The sequence below is a fragment of the Convolutriloba macropyga genome, chromosome 15 (assembly GCF_964194025.1).
Source record: "Convolutriloba macropyga chromosome 15, txConMacr16.3, whole genome shotgun sequence".
NCBI lineage: Eukaryota > Metazoa > Xenacoelomorpha > Acoela > Convolutidae > Convolutriloba > Convolutriloba macropyga.
This window is the reverse complement of record NC_134482.1, coordinates 41,134,024-41,154,990: the sequence shown is the minus strand read 5'-3', so window position 1 is coordinate 41,154,990 and position 20,967 is coordinate 41,134,024. Positions and strand designations below refer to the sequence as shown.

At 36.1% G+C, this 20,967-nt stretch overlaps 2 protein-coding genes across 11 annotated transcripts in view; one reads left to right on the top strand and one right to left on the bottom strand.

The window, feature by feature from the left end:
• Nucleotides 1-20,967, top strand: part of LOC142354010 (centrosomal protein of 135 kDa-like) — a 103,182-nt gene that overhangs the window by 16,035 nt on the left and 66,180 nt on the right. For both annotated transcript variants that reach the window (XM_075406262.1, XM_075406261.1), the window contains 2 exons: nt 8,629-8,757; nt 17,317-17,459. In XM_075406262.1, the coding sequence (XP_075262377.1) occupies nt 8,629-8,757; nt 17,317-17,459 (272 nt within the window). The remainder of the gene's footprint in view (nt 1-8,628; nt 8,758-17,316; nt 17,460-20,967) is intronic.
• LOC142354011 (rhodopsin-like) lies at nt 9,079-16,311 on the bottom strand. Of its 9 annotated transcripts, none has more exons than XM_075406270.1 (8): nt 16,269-16,311; nt 15,329-15,409; nt 14,893-15,087; nt 14,467-14,600; nt 13,763-13,984; nt 12,952-13,130; nt 10,911-11,209; nt 9,079-9,373 (listed from the first exon to the last, which is right to left on the bottom strand). In XM_075406270.1, exons 3-7 carry the CDS (start codon nt 15,057-15,059, stop codon nt 10,913-10,915), a joined length of 999 nt encoding a protein of 332 aa, XP_075262385.1. In that variant the 5' UTR covers nt 15,060-15,087; nt 15,329-15,409; nt 16,269-16,311; the 3' UTR covers nt 9,079-9,373; nt 10,911-10,912. The 9 variants fall into 9 exon arrangements, with proteins under 9 accessions (XP_075262385.1, XP_075262381.1, XP_075262380.1 ...); XM_075406266.1 differs by having other exon boundaries at nt 14,893-15,075; XM_075406265.1 differs by having other exon boundaries at nt 14,893-15,075; nt 15,342-15,409; nt 16,269-16,309.

Sequence of the window (20,967 nt, the reverse complement as noted above, 5' to 3'; positions counted from 1 at the left end):
GAGATAAATTCTTGAATTGAACGGTGGTTCTTGAAGTCACATACTCTCTCCCCCTACCCAACTGACCACCTTCCTCAGCACCCCTCCCCTCCACTCCACCCTTCACCAGTCAATTTGGACCCCCTTTATTCAGCCCTTAATGAAGAGGGTCCAAATTGCCTGGTTGAGGAGGGTAGAGTAGAGGGGAGGGGTGTTAAAAAAGGGGATCAGTTCAGTAGGGACATCAGCTTGGTCATGTATTTGAGGGCAGCTAATAGAAACAAAAATAAGTTAAACAGATTCTTAATCAAAATATAACACCTGGGCTTTTAATTTTATTTTTTTTTTGGTTTGTTTCTTTTACTTTCTTTTTTTTAGATTGCAGATCTACGATGCTATTGCGGTTATTTTCTTACAATCTGCTGGCCTTGTTCCTAGTTTGATTTGATTTGAGAACAGAAAAGGTAGCTACTGGGCCCATGAGAATAATCGTGGTAGAGTGACAACACGAAGAGAAATTGCAATCAGATTTTGCTTTCTTTTTCTTTCCCCGCCAATCTTTGTTTCGAGTTGAATAACTGGTTGTTGTTCTAACAACTTCGTCCAAAAGTAGTTTGCCCTGGTCCAGTGTTTTCTTACGTAGTCATTTCTGGTGTCTCAAGGATTTTTTGTTTGTTTGACGCTCACATTTGTTGTACATCCGTTCATGGAGAACAGCTGGAAACGCCCATTTCACTCATTGTCTTTTATTAATAGTCGCACAGCGATCGATAGCTGGGGCTATTATTGGCCTTCTCTTGGTTTTTTTTACAATTCAAAGAATTTGAATTGTATTGGGGCGCTGTCTTTTTTTTAAGCGAGTGGTTTTGCGGCGTGAATTTTTTTAGCTCTAATTTTAAAGTGGAGTGAGAAAATGGTGTTTGAACAAAAATTCGGTTTCTCGGTAGTGGTTTTTTTGTTCACATGCGGCAATTTCATTCCGATTTTTACAGTTTTTCGATTTTTTGGATCAGATTTTTTTCTAAATGGTTTTCCCAATCCATTCACAGCTCATTCTAGGCCTAGTTTTTTGTTTGAATTGAATTTTCATTTCTCGCTAGTGGTTTTTTTTGTTCACATGCAGCAGTTTGACATTGATTTTCTGTTTTTTTCTTATTTTTTGATCTGATTTTTTAAAAATGGTTTTCTCAATTGACTCATAGTCCCTTCTTGGTCTAGTTTTTCTGTTTAGTCAATGTAAATTCTTTGAATTGTATGTCAGGACTTGTCCTGCTATGTTTTTTATTTCGTCCTCATGATTTTTGTTACGACCATATGACGTCACAGCCACTGTTTGCTCATTCGTTCATGCAATTTCAACTGAATTGCATGTGTGACGTCATTTGTCGCTCTTAGTGGAGCGAGTGTATTTGTTCATGCGCGTGATTAAATTTTTGGTCACACTTGACTTACCTCACTCTCAAAAATGACTTCCTCACTTTGAATTTGACTTTTATTTACTTTAATTCAAAGAGGTAAGGTCAAATGGGTGTGTGTCACTCTAAATGAAGGTTATTTGAGATCAGCTAATAGAGGTAGCAATAACTTATACAGATTTTTAATCAAAATATAACAGATCAGCCTTCAATGAAAAGACGAATTTTTTTGGTCTGACTTTTTTACTGTTTTTTTAGACTGCCGGTCTACGAATCTATTGCGGATTTTTTTCTGGCAATCTGCCAGCTATGTTTGTCGAATTTGTCTATGTGTTTCTATTCTGATTGTACGTGATAGCAATGGCTTTTTCTTTTTTCGGTGTATTTTGAATTTTAATGCATACTGAAATCGTTTGCTCAATGAAGACCCGTAATATACAGGATCCAGTGGAATGAATTGGGCGACAATATCAATTCATTGCTGAGTTGTTAGAAGGCTTCGTGTACTTCAACTTATTTCTGTTGCTGTATCAATTTTTTAGGCACGCAATTTTATCTGGCATTCATATTTTTGTTTTACGCCCTTTGGCACTGGTTTTAGTGTTAATCAATTCGGACAGTCGATTAGAGCTCAAACAGGACGTCAAGCTTTTGCGTTTCATTACTTTGAGCACTATTTCATGATTTTTTGCTGTGTTTAATTTTTCGTTTGTGTTTTCCGTTTCACCGAATACGCATCTTTTGCTATTGCATTCGGACATACATGACGCATTGTTTCAAATGAATAGCTCTAATGCTTCAACAATTTTGCGCTCTTTGCTAATTTAGCTGGTGATCACAGTTTAAGGTCACCGAGATAACCGATAAAATCAAATCAGTCGTTAGGAGTTTTTGGTTGTTGGAGCTACTTGAGTTTATTGGAGTTATTAGCTTTTGCCAATTGGTTATTTTGTTAATATAGGGCTTCCCTTTGTTTTTGTTTTGACGCTAAATTCTAATCCGAATTAAACTTCGCTCTGCTTAACGTTTGAAACAGACTGTGCGAATCATTGTTCCTTTCGATTCACCTTTTGTTTTTTTTTTCAATCCCCTAGAAGGTTTCCCCCTTTTGTCCATTTTGTTTGTTTTTGTGACTCAATCAGCCGATTGTTTTTTATTAATAACCGCCGCCAGCCTCTCATATGTTACTCGTTAGGCTCATAACCTTTTTTTTACAATTAAAAGAATTTGAATTGCATTGGGGCGCTGTCTTTTTAATCTGCTTTCAGACTAAGTTTGTTGCATTTTTTTAGTGCTGGGGTCTTTTTATGCAATTTGTTATTTTTCCGATTTATCTTCTGACGCTTTTGAGTTTTCGTCTCAAAAATGAGATAGCAGGTAAAGCCCGGAAGGCATTAAGTGGTCGAGCAATTTCTTAAAGCCTTAAGCTTTATTGGTCTCTAATTATGCGATTTCCCGAAACTGTTTTGAGAAGACATAATTTTATGATGTGAGGGGTGGTTCTTAATTTTTGACTTCCTCAATTCCCCCCAGCCTCCACTCAGCCCCCTGCCCCACCACCTTGACCGCCCACCCTCCTCCAACCTGTAATTTGGACCCCCACGTCCAGCCCTCAGAACCCAACCCTCACATTGGTGGCCCCCCACCCAAACGATTGAGACGTACTCCGCCGCCCTCTGATGCCCACCCTAATGCTAGTATTCCTGAGCCTCAACTACAGGAAGCCAACAGCTCGCCGATCGTTTTAGAGCGTTTTGCTCGACAATAGTCGGTTATATTTTTTATATATCTGTTCACACATTTCCTGATTTTTGAAGATGAATTGGAGTAGTGGTTTTGGTTGCTTCGGTACACTAAGTGGAGCGAAAAAGCGATCGGTTTTGCAGTGTGAAATTTGATAGCTGTAAATTTAAAGTAAAGTGAGGAAAACGGGGTTTGAACAAAAGTTCGCTTTCGCGTTTGCGATGTTTCTTTCGTGAGGCAATTTGACTTCTTCCTAACTTATTTTTTCGAATTTTTTTATCGTGTTTTTCCAAAGGCGTTGAATCGAACCCTATTAATTTCTAGACCTAGTTTTTATTTAGTATATGAAATTTTTTGACATATGTCAAGACTTTCACATTTGACTTCGGACTTATCTCACTTACTTTCTCAATTGAATTGAATTGAGTTCATTCAGCGTTTGACCCGAATACCCCCACGGTCAACAAGTGAGTTCAATAGTAACGGGATAAGCCAGTAAAACCAGGGCACTTTGACCTGTAAAGTAGGATTTAACCAAGTAATGTAATGTAATGTAATAAGTGTTTTGTAATGTGATAAATTGTAATGTAACTTAACTAAAGTTTTCCAAGTTTAACAGACTATACCTCTAATTGGTGATGGTATCACGCTGAGAGCCCTCCATTTTTATAGAATCTAATGAAACTGCACACCAAATCTGAACACTTTTTGTATCATTTAGGCTGTCGAGTTTTCTCTTTATTTTTAATTGTTTGAATCCCAACCGTTAGCAGTAGGGTCAACGGAGGCTATTGTGAGTCAATTTGCCAGTTTTTAATGAATTAGTTCTCACTTTTTTGTTTTAAAATCAGGATAAAATCTGATATTTATTATGATCAGAAGATATTTGAGGTTCTGTTTGGATTTTGATTGTCATTGCTTGAGACCCGATACAATATGTTTGACCTCTTTTATGGGTTACAAAGGTTGAGCCGTGAAAGTTCAGGTTTAATTCTCCGGTTTGACATTTGTCAACTGTGGGCTTCTTCTTAAATTAATTTTCCTCGGTACAGAAATTGCGCTATTCTCCAGGAGCTACGTTTGTTGTATTTCCGTTCATTTAGAACATGATGTTGCACATTTTATTCAAAAAATTTGACTATATTGTTTGTTTATTTGATGTACAATCTTGTTTCATTGTTGGAATTTTTTTATTCATTTGACTATATTGTGCCTTTTGGAGCCATGTCAAATAAAGAGTGACTTGTCATCGCATGTATTCTAGTCCAGCAAAAAGTATTTTTTTTGTTATTACCCTTTTCCGTGAGTAATTTTTCTTCCGATATTCCCGCAAAAGTATCCGCCCATTTTAAAAATCTTGTTTTAATCTTCAAATTGATTGCAACAAAACGGAACTTATCAGTTTTTAATCTTTAATGGCGTTCATAATGGTCGTGTATTATTTATTGTAATTGTACTACCGATGCCAAAAGGAATCATTTTGTCTAGCTATGCGCGGATCTATTTTTCCAATGGTTATTAAATTTCTCAGATTGTTAAGATTGAATAAAAATCGAATTAGTTTTTGATTCTTATTGTCAGCCGCCATTTTTGTTTTAATTCTTTGATGCGGCGAAGCTACACTGTTGAATTCTCTTACACACAACGCGTTAAGCGTTTACCTTGCTTGAAACTAAAAGCTAAAACTAATTTTTTGCACGTTCTTAATTTATAAATCGTTACATTTTTCATCAACAATTCGCTTTATAAAGTATTTTGTACCGAGTATAATAGAAAGCCATATTTAATCTTCAACGTTGCTCTTCAAATTTTACTGCGAGTAATTTCATACTGGTTTTGTACATTTGGTTTTTACTAATTTGGTTATAACTTTTTATCTGGTTATATTTTTCAATATTGATATCATCGGTGTGTAGTTGAGAGAGAAGTTAGTTATGAGTGGTAGTGTTAAGAGGTCCACCTATCGGTCTACGTCATCATTGGGCACAAAGTACCCTTCGTCATCGTCGTTACATAAAAGTGTCAAGTACAAACCTAAGCGCAAGGTAAGGGTCAAAAGATATTTGAAAAAAGCCTTATCTGATTAGTTTTTGAACTATGCTGAAAGATTCTGAATGTGAAGGAAATTTGGTACATTTCGATTTTGTATATTTGTATATTTAATAGCCGCCCTCATCTTCTCAGCCGGCTATTATAGCGCTCCTATTTTTTTTTTTTTTACTTCGTCGAATAAAAAAGTGTTTCGCTTTACCTCATTTTGCCGCCTTTTCAACATTTTGCGTGAAATCTTTTTGACTTCTCTAGGCTAGTTTCTCTCTTCTCTCATTCTGCTAAAAGTGATTTTGAACATCAGTTGCTCAGCAAAGCAATTCAAAATGAACAGTCAGTATAAAAAATTGAAGTCAGAAATAGAAACGGGATAAACCCATAAAGCCCAATTTTAGATGCCCGCTATTTGAACGTCGGTCCTATAAGTATTAGTTACCTCTCTCTAATGCTGATTGTTATTGATAGTAGCCCCTGTAGCCTCTCTCTAAGAAACAGAAGTATGTTCAACTACGAAATGCCATCAAAATAAATCGGACTTAAAAAAATGTTTTTGTACGAAAATCTTTTTTTTTTCAATATCTTCTGTTATTTCAATCCCAGTCATGCTTATTGGAATCAACGGCGGCTATTTTCCGGCAATCTGCCGGGTATGTTTCGATTTTTTATTGTAAAGTTTTGAGCAGATAGCATCATTGCATAAGAGTTTCAAGTACAAACAAAATCTGAAGGTAAGTATTTATCGAAAAACGTATCCTAATGATATTGTCAGGAGTCTATTGAATCTGGGCCACGACTTGTCTACTTATTTTTTTGAATTTTTTGTTGCAAGAGATTATAATTTTCAATTATTCATCTGTTCACTGCTGAAGCGTGATCACATTTATTTGTTTTTTAACCGTTCTTGTGGGAGGATGATAATGGTTTAGCATGTCAACTCAACTGATCTCGATCGCAAAACGTTTTAATGCAAAATTTTTGTTTGACAGTTTTGCTCTAGAACATTCTTTCGATGTCTTTTCTTGAGTGATTTTTTTACGCTTGACTGCTTAGTTTTTGCGCTATCTAAATTGCTTTTTTTTTCAAAATTTAAGTCTGTTGCAAAGACAAAAGTGATTGTAAGATAAGAAATAGCTAGGCCCTGATAGCTGATCGGTTGCTGTCTATGGCTGTTGCTTGTTCGAATCTTTAGCACACATGAAGCAGCAATATCTAGGCTATAGCTCGCTTTGAAGTAAATTTGTCCGACGTTAGTCGGTTTATGTTTTCTCTTGCTCATCTGATTTCTGAATTTTTTCCGAAATATCATATGAGTGCTTTCATTTGAAATTGATCGAACGAATAAATTAACCATTTTTTTCCTAAGTAACCAACATTTTTTGCTCACATGTTGGCGTTCGTTTTGAGCCCTAGGTTCTGAAATCATCGAGTCTTGTTATTTTTTGCGGACAATTTGTGAGCAACAAATAGTAGATCGAAAATGGCTTTAGTTGCAATTCAAAACGCGCTATAGGCTTCCATGTATTCAGAGTGCTGTCAAAAGTTTCCATTGAGTGGTTCAAGATCTAGCACACGTGCTGATGCTGTTTTTGTAGTTGCGAAAAGGCAACTATTTACTTTATTAATTGCTCTCAAACAAAGTTTGTAGCAATTATATTAGTCTTGTCGGTCTTTTTTATGTGATTTTTCGCTTGACAGCTTTTTCGTCCGACCCATTTGACGTTCGTCCTCAAAAACGGGATAAACAGGTTGCGCCCAGCGGGCATTAAGTGCTGTTAGAGCCTTTCAGCTCACTAGTTTCCAAGTATGCGATTCACAGAAACTGTTTTGGAGACTTATACTTATGGTGTGAAGGGCGGTCTTTAGAAGTTGACCCCCCCCCACACACACACCCCCTTCACATCAGCTCACGTCACCCCCCCCCCCCCCCCCCTCTATCCTCACCCTTGCACATCGTTCATTCCGTAAGTTCCCTGTGCAGCCAAAAAACCCTCCCACCGTTCACCACCCCCCCCCCCCCCCCACTGTTGCCCCCCCCTCCCGGTGCACCCCCCCACCGCTGCTTCTCACTAAACCGTGGCTAGCTACTGACGAAGCCAGCCGGTCGTTTGAGAGCATTTTGCACGACGTTAGAGGGTTGTTTGTGTTTTTTGTCGTTTGCATTAATTTTTTGTGAAACTCTGATTGTAAATCATGCTGCGTTTCGTCCCGTTTTCTGCCAGTTATTATGCGAATATAGGTGCTGGAGGTTTTTGTATACTCTTTCGGCTGTAGTTTTGTCCACAATCGTTTCCTAAATTCTGTTTTATTGATGAATCACCAGCTACAACAGAAATGCATTCACTTCTTGAAGTCAATTGAGAATATGAACTGACTAAAGATTAGCAGAGAGCACTCCTGTAAGTGTATCTTAGAGCTGTTATTTGAAAAACCTTATTGGTTGAAATTTGTTTCAACAATAGAATGTAAATAATAGTTTCAAATTTTGCAAGCCGCACTTCCTTCTTGTTTTGATTTCAGAAATAGTTCTAACTAATAGTCTCAGCAGTGTTTTTATCGGATCGCGTCCGATTTTTTATTTGCCCTTACTTAGACTTAGTGTTTTTTTCTAAACAACTGCACAAAGGAGGCGTTCAATGCCTTTCCTAAAATAAGAACTGCTTTTTTTCCCAGCAATGCGACTTAGATGGTGTCTTAAGATGTTTTACGGGTGCATCAGATTTCAGTAGATTTTGAGATTTTGTTGGTCTGTAGTTTATATTTGCAGTGTCATAGGTGTTCACTGGGTTGTATTCTGCAACAATTGGTTCTCAAAGTAAGAGCTAAAACTTCAAAAACATTTCAAACCTTTCCTCTAAAAAAATGAGATCTACGGTGAAGTTTAAATGAGGCAACCAGTTCCATTACTTAAGATCGCTTTGTTTTTTTTGAAAATTTAAAATTGATGAAAACCAAATCTAGACCCTTTCCTGTTCAGTGACTTCCGAACTGTGTGTGACTGCAGTGGATTCTTTTAACGATTTCCCCTAGCTTGTTTTTCTCTTTGTAAATTAAGCCATTACATAAGAAATTTCGGGAGCTTTGAATTTGCAATTAATATGCAGCCTCTGAGCTGGGTAAATAATTTTGAAAAGATCAGATTGTTTTCAAATTTTGCGTTATCATTTGAACTCAAAAGCCCTTTGTAAATAGCAAAAATTAATTACAGAACATGATATCAAAGTTGCGCGAAATTCGATTTCATTATTCGATTTAAATTATCGTTGGTTGTTGAATTGACGTCCTCAATTAGTTTTTCTATTTATTCACTCGGCAATATTCGAACCTCTTTTCCCAAGCCTCTTTTCCCACCCCCTTTTTGTTTTTTTGTAGATGAATTTTTGTGAGAATCAAGGAAATAGTTCTTAAACCACCATTTGTTTGTGAAGTAATGATTGATTTTTAGGTCGAATCACGTGATGAGGAGATTGACAGACTGTCTCGTCTGTTGGAGACTGGAAGACCTCATGACTCCATAGCTACAGAGGCCAAGGGACACGCCAGTGACAAACTTATACAACATCTCAACTTACAGGTCACCTCATCATACCCCCACCCCCTCCAGCCCATATGTAGTTGATACTATTGGTTTTCTGTTTTTTCACCCCTATTTATTTGACCGCTATATTTTAACCCCGATCTAACCACCCCTGTATCATTTAACCCCTCTACGCACTTATAATGGTATGTATTAATTGTAATAGTTTGTCCACCATTTATTAGGCTATGAAAACCATTATCAGTGAAAAAACACGGTTAACATTGGTCAACTGAACAAGAGCTAAATTTAAGACCAGCCTTAACTGTAGGGGTCATGCCAGAATAGTCCGAAGTATTCATGAGCAATTGTCAAAAATGAGTTCGAAAAATTGAATTGAAATTCAAAGTTTCCATTTTTATTTAGCATGCAATTAAGGTAAAGCATAAGGATATACAAAAAGTCGCAGTCTTAGTCTAAGAAGTCGAAATTGAGACCCGATTTTCCATCAGGAGGAAAAATTTTCCATTCGAGGTGAGAACTTCTCGAATGTTTGTCAGTTATGGAGGAATCGTTTGTCTTGGAGTCGAATAGAGTCAGTCATAGTCTCGGTTTGTTCAGCTTGGTCAGAAGGAATGAAACGGTTGGTTGGTTTTCCAGTTCGGCTTTGATGCTTAATAGAGGAATACGTAAGCATTCTATAACTCGATTAGTCAGTATTTTATTGAGAGATATTGGTCTCTCGTTAAATAACCATTTTACAGCAAAGTATTCGATTTTTTTTCTATTACAGAAACCATCTCCAAAAGTATTATTGGTATGTTTTTGCATTTATTGTGGCTGCAGTTTATATTGCCACTCAGCCGGCAACTTTAGATTTAACTTAACCCTCTTTTCGTTTCTTAACCCTCTTTTTCTTACATAGTGAGGAGAAGTTCCTGAACTTAAACTAAATCAACCCCCCCCCCCCCCCCTCCACCCACAAAATAATTTAATATATAATTAATTTAATAATTTCAATAATAATTAATATTGTGATTTTATTAATTGATTATTTTATCAATTGTTTATTTTTAATAGTCGCGAAGCGGTAGCGGCTATTATTGGGGACATCGTGGTTTTTTTTACAATTCAAAGAATTTGATTTGTATCGAGGCTCTCTTTTTTGCTAACACATTTTCATGATTTTTGAAGTCAATTTGGAGTAGTGATTTTGGTCACACCGAAACAGGAAGTGGAGCGAAAAATTGAGTGGTTTTGTGGCGTGAAATTTTTCGCGCTAATTTTAAAGTGGAGTGAGAAAACGGGGTTTGAACAAAAATTCGCTTTCTCGCTAGTTACTTTTTGTTCACTTGTGGCAATTTCACTTCGATTTTTTACTGTCTTTTTTTATTTTTTAGATCGGATTTTTTTTCTAAATGGTTCTTCCAATCCATTCATAGTCCGTTCTAGGCCTAGTTTTTTTTAAACCAAATTTCATTTTTCGCTAGTGGTTTTTTGTTCACATGCTGCACTTTAACTTTTATTTTGTTTTTATTTTTTATCTGATTTTTTAGAAACGGTTTTCCCATTTCACTCATAGTCCGCTCTAGGTCTAGTCGTTTGTTTAGTCAATGAAAATTCTATAAATTGTACGTCAGTACTTGTCCTGCTATGTTTTTTCATTTCGTCGTCTCCATCGATGATTCTTACGACCTGAATTCTTGGAATTGACTTTTTCAATAACTTCAGTGATTTCAACTGCGTGACGTCATTTCTGTTTGTATTACAATTGCGTGACGTACCTTACTAAAAAACGACTTCTGAACTCACTTATGGAACTTTATATTTTATGAACATTTACAAGTTAAAGATCAATAGTGTGCATATAAGTAGTGCCAAACTTTTGGGCCCTAATTCTTGAGTAATTCTCGGATATCAATTTTGAAAAAGCTCTTTTAGGGACTTTTCCATATAGACCGTATGTGTCATAAAATTGACAGTCCGAATCTAACCCAAAATGTCTAGTGGTCTATTAAGGGACTGGTGGTCGATCTGTGTATCTTATTCTTTAGTTGTTTCAATTCATGGAAGGCCGCAAGCGTCTATCGCGGCTATTTTCCGTCAATCTGCCGGCTATGTGTTTTAATAGTGATATATTTTAAAATTAATTATGTTAAATATAACCGTAAAAAATTTTTATAGAGTTAGAGAACGCTGACGTTTACTACCCTTAGTTGGCAGCGGACTGAGATCCAGCGGTGGTCGAACCCTCAGTTGGTGTTTGGAAACAAGGGAATCGCTTTTTTATCTGGTACTGGTACTTGGGGTGCAAAAACCCGTAGATGTACGCATTGTATACGCACGCCGACTTCGCAAACAGGGCTGGGAATGTTGACAATCGTGGAGGGATGTTCTCAGGTCCTGAGAATTGCCCGACCAGACCGACGATGGCGTAGGGGCTCCAGGCGATTGCGAAGAACATGACGCAAGTCATGCCCACCTTTGCTATTGCCAGCTCCTTGTTTTGCTAAAATGTGAACCATTTTATAAATTAGGAGGAAAATTAGTGGAAATTCAGTCTTTTTCTGGTATTTTTACCCCGAAGTTTTCCCCCTTTTTTGTTACTTTTTTTAAAAAACGAGAAAACTATACTTTTTAAAAGCATTGCATTCTTCATTTTTCTTGGGCTGTATATTCAGAATTGAATAAATGTGAGCTTTCAAACAATCATTGGATTGAAAATCGATACTTGTACTAATAGCTTTTTAGATCTATCAACAGCATTTCGACATGCTTTGAATATGTTCCAATATCTGCTTTGCGCTGTTTCTTTAGCTTCGAAAATTGCAGTATTTAATTTTCGAAGCCATTCGTCCAATTTTAAAAGCCGTTAGTCCCTTAAAAATAGCAATCATTGTTTTTATAGCTGCGAAGCTGAAAGCTGAGCGTAGCTAAATTGCGGTGCTCTTGGTTTTTTTTACAATTCAAAGAATTTGAATTGTATTGGGGCGCTGTCTTTTTTTTAAGATCTGTTCACACATTTTCATGATTTTTGAAGTCAAATTGAAGCAGTGATTTTGGTCACGCCGAAACAGGAAATGGAGCGAAAAAGCGAGTGGTTTTGCGGCGTGAAATTTTATCGCTCTAATTTTAAAGTAGAGTGAGAATACGGTGTTTGAACAAAAATTCGGTTTCTCGGTAGTGGTTTTTTGTTCACATGCGGCAATTTCACTCTGATTTTTACTGTTTTTTAGATTTTTTGGATCGGATTTTTTTAAATGGTTTTCCCAATGCATTCACAGCTCATTTTAGGCCTAGTTTTTTGTTTGAATTAAATTTTCATTTCTCGCTAGTGGTTTTTTGTTCACATGCGGCATTTTGACATTGATTTTTTGTTTTTTTTCTTATTTTTTGATCTGATTTTTTTAAAATGGTTTTCTCAATTCACTCATAGTCCATTCTAGGTCTAGTTTTTCTGTTTAGTCAATGAAAATTCTTTGAATTGTACGTCAGGACTTGTCCTGCTATGTTTTTTTTGTTTCGTCGTCTGACGCTTTTTTTTCGTTTTACATTTGTTCACACAGCAAAGCTGAAAAAGTCAAATATTCTGAATGACTTCTTCCTCTCACTAACAGCATTTGCGCGCGTGACGTCATTTCTCACTCGCTTTAGCGGAGGTTTTTAGGTTATTTGCGTGATTAGATTTTGATCATACGTGACTTACCTCACTCAATAAAATGACTTCTGCACTTTAAAACTTGAGTTTAATTTGAATTTGTTTCAGGTCAAAGGAACTCATATGTGCAGTAAAGGTCCCTAATAAGAGGCTTCTGTGGAATGAATGTAACAAGCTTTATTAATTAATCGCTGAAAGTTTTTTAGCCTAGTTTTTTGAGCGGAGTCGATTTTTTTTCAATTTAGATCTGTATCTGTTTCTATCTCTATTATATGGCACGCAGGTCTATTCTTTCGCAGCTATTCCGGCAATCTGCCGGCTATGTTAAAAGCATTGGTCCTATATAAATCTTTTCAACAAAATTTTGCGAAGTAAAAATGTATTATTTGCCAAGTGACAGGTCAAACTTTTTAATTTACCGGTTTATTTCTTGAAGTTCAGACGACCGTTTTAAAAATGAAATATTTGTTGGAATCTTCCGATATGCTGTAATAGAAAAAAAAGCTCTCTGACCAAATCTGTGAAGCAGAAATGTATTTTTCGAAATTTTGCCTGAACGAACAAGGTCCATTTTAAAAAAAAATTGGAAGTACCTGTTTCTTTTCCTTCTTGTCAGTGGCACCCGAGTTGCGCACAGTCTCGAATATTGAGTAGTAGAAGTACATGTTCATTGTCATTGGAGTCATGAATACCATGATGTACATGAAGATGACGAAGCTCCTGGTTGTCAAGTCCTGAGTGACGTAGTCAAACGTGCAACTGGTTTGGAACCCTGAAAGAGAACCAACCCATTGTTTAATTGCTCTGGAACGAAGTTTGAAGCAATTATTGTAAACGTGTGCAAACTTTTTCCATGCAAAATTTTGGCTCGAACGTGTTTGCGCTTTTGTTCTATGATAGTCGTCTTGAGTGACTTTTTCATACGTTTGTCGGTTTATGTTTTTTTCCACAAAATATTTTTGATCGGGTGAAAATTTAGGGCACCCGTAGAATAGAATTAAGAATTTCTCGAAGCATTGGGGACGCAAACTTTATTGTACTGAAGTTGAAAAAAATCTTTCAAAGAAAGTTTTGGCGTTTTTGATTAACTTGGATGTTCGAGTTTTGCTCATGATCGATTGACTATTGGTTATCCGGTTATTGGCTGTAATATTTCAGTTGTGTTATAAAGATCTCAAAATGCTAATTTTAAGTTACCGGAAAGCGACAAATATTATCTTGGACATTAAACTGCAGAATCTTTACTTGTATAGTTAATATGGTTTGGTAGCAAAATTTTAGTAGAAAAAAAATCAACTTTCTTGCATTCAAGTTTGCAAGAAAATGTTGCTTTTTTTCTACCGCCGGAAAAGGTTAGAGAAACAAGAGAATTGACAAGTTTTGAAAGAGTTGAGCTCAGCTTACCGTCCATAATGAAGCCACCGATTCCGAATGAAGGCAAAATGGCAAAGATTGAAGCATAAGCCCACACCATTAGTGCAATTCTGAATGATCTGAATCTGCTGGCGATTCGGTTCGCATCGGCAGCGAAACAGATCATAATGTATCGATCATAAGCAATGGCAGTCATGCCCATTATTGACCCAACACCTCCGAATGACGTCAGAGCTCCGTACGCGTCACAACCTTAAATGAACAGTTCAAATATTAGATTTTAAGTTTCGGCCAAAAGTTACACATAGCGGACATATAGGTTCCATAATTGCAATTTTTTGACACCGTTTTTTAAATTCTTTAGCTCACTGAAAAAAAACGTTTGGTTTCGCTTGTAGTATATATTGCTACAAACCTTTTCAAGTTTAGACAGTTGCCATTTTTGCGATTCAAGAATGTAAACTTTTTTGAAGCCTTTTCCATATTTCAAAATTTTTTGGATATGTTTTCTGCAAGAGCTTCAATGGAAGGACCTACAGGAAAATAATAGATTTCATCTTCAATTTCCAGCTTCCAAGAAAGTAAAGTGATTTCTAATTGAAGAATTCAATTTTTTCCATTTTCTATAAGGAAGCTAAGAACGGTGAAATGAGCTGTCTGAAAAAAAAGCTTTCGTAGATAACTACAGCTTGATGATGCGAATAAACTGTGATGGAATGGGCTTGGTGACTTACCGAAGTCTCCGAATTTCCACTCCTTTTGGAAACTGGCAATCATCATCATAGGCTGACAAGTGATAACCATGAACAGGTCAATACACGATAGATTCAGCAGCAACAAGTTAGATGGCGTCTTGAGAGACTTAGTCCTGAAAAAGAATCCGTATGCGAGGAAGAGGCAAATTTAATTGACCGCCATAGTAGCAAGTAAAAATAAGTCAATTAATCTCAATTCAGAACGTCAAATCTGAAAAAGATCTCGATGGTTATAATCGCTTCTGCATAATTGCCAACCTGCTATAAGTGAGCTCGCACCCAACGAAATGAGACTCTTGTAATGCTAATAAAAATTTTGACCTTATTTCTAATTGATGTGATATTTAACACCAAGTTATGAGATAACCCTAGTAGCAATTGATGAAAGATGAAAAGAGTGCTTACGTGAGGAATATATAGATGACCGTCAAGTTCCCGAGAAGCCCGAAGGTGGTCAAGAACATGAGAATGACTCCGATGACGATATGCTCCGCCGATTCCACCTCCCCATAGAATTTCTCCTTCCACGCTTCATCCACAAGTGCCTCCATTGTTGTGTCATTGGAATCCATCTTTTGCTATTCTCCTCTGATAATGGAACTGATTACGTCAGATCTGTTTCCACCCCCCCCCCCTCACTCCCCTCCCTCCCTCCCTCCCGCACACCTTCACCTCATAAATAAAATGTTATTTTCGTTTCGTACCTTATTTGGATCAAAAATGGGTCTGATAAAAGCTGACGTGACTTTTCAATGCAAACCATGCGGATAGTAACATCCAATTCTAAAAAAATTAATTATCGATTGTCGTATTTTCGAATTGGAATTGGAAACAGATCTACTTATTATTTTTACTCTGAATATGCTGCGTTGATGTTTCTGTAAGGATGTTAAGTCCGTGATATTTCAATCGGATCTCAAGCCTATAGGCAAACTCGTACAAAGTGAATCCTAGTCCAACTTTTAATATTAATTCTCAATTTTCAATAAAAAATCTGCGTGGAGTAATGCTTTTTAAGGGTTATTAGAGCGTCTTCCTCAGAAATTGGAGCGCAGACTTTGATTTGGTTCAAGAATTTAATTTGGTGCAAGGATTAATAAGTTTTTTTAAAATGAAGTTCCTAGAAGGTCTTTGTGATTAGTAACTTGAGGGCTGAATTTGATTCCGGAAATAGTTCTGCTGATCAAATGTTGGCTGATGTAAAAATAGACAAATTGGTTTTGGATTAGTTCTTCTTCACGCCGAAATTCTAATTAGATCAAATTTGCAGTGTGGTAAATATTTGTCATTTATTTGATAGTTTTATTAAATTTGTTCCATAGGGCATTAAAAAATCAGTTTCCTTGAAAATGTTGTGAAATGACTATCTATCTGCCTGAACTATGATGAAGTTCGATGAGCATGACTATTGTAAATTTATGGCGAAAAAGTTTCTAAAATTGATTCGTCATTTTGATGCTCATTTAGGCGATTTTGTTACTTATGGTCCCTTTTGATTCAAGGGAGAAGAAAACTATTCATTCAGATTTTTTTGACAAGAAAACGAACCTCGCGTGCTTAGTTTTGCTGTAAAAAAACGGTATGTTTATACTTATGAGGTTCAAAAATATATTTTAATGCCATTTAATTTTCTAATCACAGCAGGAAAAATAGTTCAATGCATTTAACAACCTATTCTTAAGTGGCTCTTGTCTTTCGGTTGTTTGTCAACAATTCTGTCAATATAACTTTAATTTTTAAAAAAGTTTTAAAATGACAGATTTTCAAGAAGACGAGTTTGCCTAAATTCCGTTCGAGTGTTTCACTCCAATTAGCGAAATTAAAATGAGTCTCAAAGATTTCAATCTTCATTTTATACCCTTTCAGTCAACTTAGCATGCATAAGTGAACGCTAAATCGGATAAGAACTGAAAATTAGACGAAGCTAATCAAGCTTGAAATTTAAACTAGAGATAATCTCTCAAAAAACTGACAAGTTTCAAAATGCTCTTGCAAAAACGGGAAGTTTTCTTTCAAGGCAGATTAAGAGTTCGGGAATTTAAATTGGTAAATAATTTTCGGCCTTTTTGAAATGTTAATAGGACTTCAAAAGATGTTAAAATGACATTAAATGGTGCTTTTATTGGTAGGAAAATTGCTAAATCGGATAATCAAAAAGCGAGAAAGGAATATTTTCTCGGATTTATTTACTGTTCAATTCTCGATAGATTTTTGTATCGGCAAAAATGATAGAGGTCAAGCGACCAATACGTTGATGTTAATTGACGACAGACTATTAACCACATAACTGTTTGTGGGCTAAAAATTTTCAGGATTTTTGTACCCCCCCCCCCCCCCTACAGCGTAGTGGGTACATATTGAGTCCTCTTTTGCACACAGTGCCATATTATGTGGCAACTAGTATATTACAATTGGTTTCTTAAAGGGCACTACAAAACTGAAGCTGAATGGACTTTCTTTGATTTTTGTATGTACCAGGTTACAAGTCAAATTGCTAACTTTTCCTCTTCGATTGGATCTTTTCCGTTTGCCCCCCCCCCCCCAGTTACAGAGCACTTGCCATTACAGAGTAAAATCATTAAGTAAAAATATGGCACGTGCGTCTGGGGGTTCAAATAATGGGTCTTTCCCATTATAGCCCTCCCAGCTTAGTGGTCAGATAACCTATAGCCCCCCAAACATGGTAATTATACCATAATGGGGGGCTATAATTTCATGGGGGCTATAATGGGAAAGACCCCAAATAATATGCACCCACTAAGCTGGGGGGACACAAACGGAAAAGATCCCTTAATCTCCATATTGCCAACTTTTCCTCTTCGATTTTAGGTAGACTATTTACAAAATTCGAACAGAGAGTTAGAAGATAGGCTGCGAAAGGCGATTGAGAGGAAACATGATGCACATCACGAAGCATATGTGGCCACGCGTGAACGAAATGACATTCTGACTGATTTGGAGTACACAGAAGAGTAAGTCACTTTCAGTATCTGTATACCGTATGTGCCCCCCCCCCCCCAAGTTACAGAGCACGTGCACTTACACAGTAAATCAATTTTATAATAATAGGACACCTGGCGCTAGTGAAAATGGCAGACGTACCAAAATATAGAAATTTTACTGCTGGCCAATCACAATTGAGAAAATAGGAATATTGTTTTCTGATTGGCTGATTGCTCAACAAATTCTCCATGTTTTAAAAGTTAACGTTTTAAAGTCTCATGTTCGGTTGTGATAGATTCATATCAAGTCCCACGGGCCGCTGAGGCATGGCCATGGCCCGCGAGGCATGGCAAGATGCGGTAAAAATAATAATCTAGCATTAGGCTTAGTCCAATTGAACGCATAAAGGTACAGTGTTTAAAATTTCTCAACCAATCACATACGTTGAAATTTCTACATTTTGGTACGTCTATTTGTTAAGACGTCACCATGACACCTTGTACTGAAAATGGAAAATGGGAACTTTTGTCCCAAAACTAAAAAGGGATGTTTTATCCCACTTTTTAAATGGGAAATTAATTCCCACATTGCTGACTATATATAGGAAGCAAATTTTTATATCAATTAGTACAGCACAGTTCAGTTTCAGTTCAGTTCAGTTAGTAGTTGATATTCCGTTCTTCAATCACCCAGTTTTATAGCTATCACCAAGCATTTGTTCAACAGTTGTCAACCAGTTGTTCTCGTTGAAATTACCAGCAGTTGTTTTGTTTGTTAACAAGTTTTAACATATGATATCAATCTTGCTTAAATCCTTATTTATTTTGTACCACCCCAACTGTTTTTATAATAAAATTTTAAATTCTATTCCTTTTATCTTTAGAACATCAAAGCTAAACTCTCTTTGTATACTCCCATTTAAGCGGCGAGTATAAATTGGTGCGACCAGTGAGGCTCACTCAAGGTTAGTAAATTCTATGTTCTAAAGACTCTAACTTTAATATTTAACTTAAATAAAATCTGCTGCGAGGCAAAAAACTTAGGAAAAGTTTCCAAGTTGTCTCATTTCTATGTTCTGACTTAAATAAGTCGAACTTAACACTTTGTTTTAAATCATATGTTAAAATTGTATCAGCTATTACTAAAATTTTCTATCTTTCGTCAGTTATCTGACTTTAATAAAAGACTTAGAAAAATTTCTAAGTTCTCAAATAAAAATAAATTGTACCCAGAGGACGTAATTCTTAGACTATCTAAAGTTGTCTCTGGTACTTACAGAAACACTTAATTTATCTTAGATAAAATAAAGACTTGGCAAACGTCCAAGTATTTTAAATAAAAATGGCTGATGCTCCTATTTCTCTGAGTAATGTATCTTTAACTACTTTTTCAGGTAACGATCCCAGTCAGAGTGCTCTTGACTTTTGGAATTCTGTTGATCAAAAAGTAAAATTTTCGTTAGGAGTTGTTCCTACTGATCCTGATAAGAAAAAGAGTTATGAAAATAGACAGAGATCTCTATTTGGGTCCCTTTTAACCGATACAGCCTTAGAATGGTTTAATACTATCGATGAGGCTAAAGTCTTAAATGATATTAAAAACGACTTTCTTGATAGATTTACTGACGGTCGTGATAAATTTAAGCATAGATTAGAGGTAGAAAATGCTTCTAGACAAGAAGGTGAATTAATAAAAAATTATTTTCATAGAGTCAAGCACGCGGTTGATAAAGGTTGGCCAGAAGACTTAACAAATGTAGCTAACGCTGATCGAGCGCAAGAAGCAGTAATACAATCCAGACAAAGAGAACAGAAATATATTGATTTTGCTATAAGGGGACTGCAACCCCCCTCACTAAAGCGAAAAGCACATGAACGACGTATCAAGAAACCTAACGAAAGTTGGGATGACTTAAAAGAACATCTAATAACGCAAGATTTAACTTGTATAGTTATTAAAGAGAATTCGGCTAAACAACCTTCAGACAAAATATCGTCCTTAGAGACTCAAATTAAGGAACTTACTAGCTTAATAAAAAGTAACGAAGTAAGTGCTATACAAAGTACGAACAACTTCAATAGAGACCCGAATATAAAAGGACGAGCCAATAATACTAGGTTCTGTGAGTATTGTAGAAATCACGGACACTCTATTTCTACTTGTAACAAAAAGAAGTTAGACGATGAAGTACAAAAGATTAGAAAGGAATTATTAGAGCAAAAAGAGACTAAGCCTACATTTAGTAATAACTACAGACGAGGTGCTTGGAATAACAACCAATACAATAGTAGAAATAATAGTTATAATAACAGAGCCCAAAACCCAAATTCCTTTTATAATAACCAGAGCGGCTACAAGTACGGCAATAAATTTAACCAAAATAAGCAATATGACCAAAGATTCCCCCGAGAAAATTCATTTCGGCAAAATGAATATGCTGCTAAACAATTTTATGAGCGTGAAAACAGCCAATTCAATAGAAATCAAGCCCATAGTAATACAAGGCCTACTTTACAACAAGAGACAAAGTCATATAATACGCAAAATGAAAACAACGTTCGTTGGATTCAACAAGAAGAAAACAACGTTGACTATTGTGACGCTATCTCAGATTTATTTCCTTTAAACTAATACGGTCTCCGAAAAATAAGAATAACACATCAAATCCAAAAGCTCGAATTTTCTTGAACTTATATCACTTTGCTACCGGAGACAATAAAAAACATAGTGGCTTAGAAATAGAATTCATGATTGACCCAGGATCAACTTGCACTATAATAAATTACCCAACATTTCTTGAGCTTAACCAATTGGGGCAACAAATAAACATCCAGACTTCAGGCAATAAAACAAGAACCTATAACGGTTCTGAAATACGCATGATAGGCTACACTATACTAACTTCATACTTTGATACAGACGGGAAATATAAAGCAAATCATAGGGTATGGGTTACTGAAGAGAAAACTTCTAATTTACTAGGAGTGGATTTTTGTCATACCTTTCTTAAAGCATTATACTTTGACATCCCAGCAGTAGAATTGAAGACTAACGATAAAGGAGTTCTTAGTTATGGCTCGCTAAATAATGAAAAGGAATATCCCCAAGTCTCTAAATTGAATGCAGTGATAATACATCAGCCCTTATATATCCCACCTAAGTCTACATTTCTCTACAAGCACAAGTGTAGTGAGCAAGATATATTTCCGAAAGGCACTTCTTTTGTACCTAATAGGACTACAGTAAAAACCGAGTTGTGCTTTATAAATACTATTTGTACTAAAAAGGAAAAGCAAATTCCCCTACTCATTGAAAACCACAAAAATCATCAAGTTACACTAAATAAAGGGATAATAGGATTTACTATATGTGATATTACAAACAACACACAAAAATACAGTATTCGTGACTGTAAGGAATTTACTTATTCTGTTATCAATAAATGCGAAGAGCTTGATAGTTGCTTTATGTTAAATACAACTACAAATACTATATCCGAATCCACTGACCTAACTGCTGAGTGCATTAGGTATATTA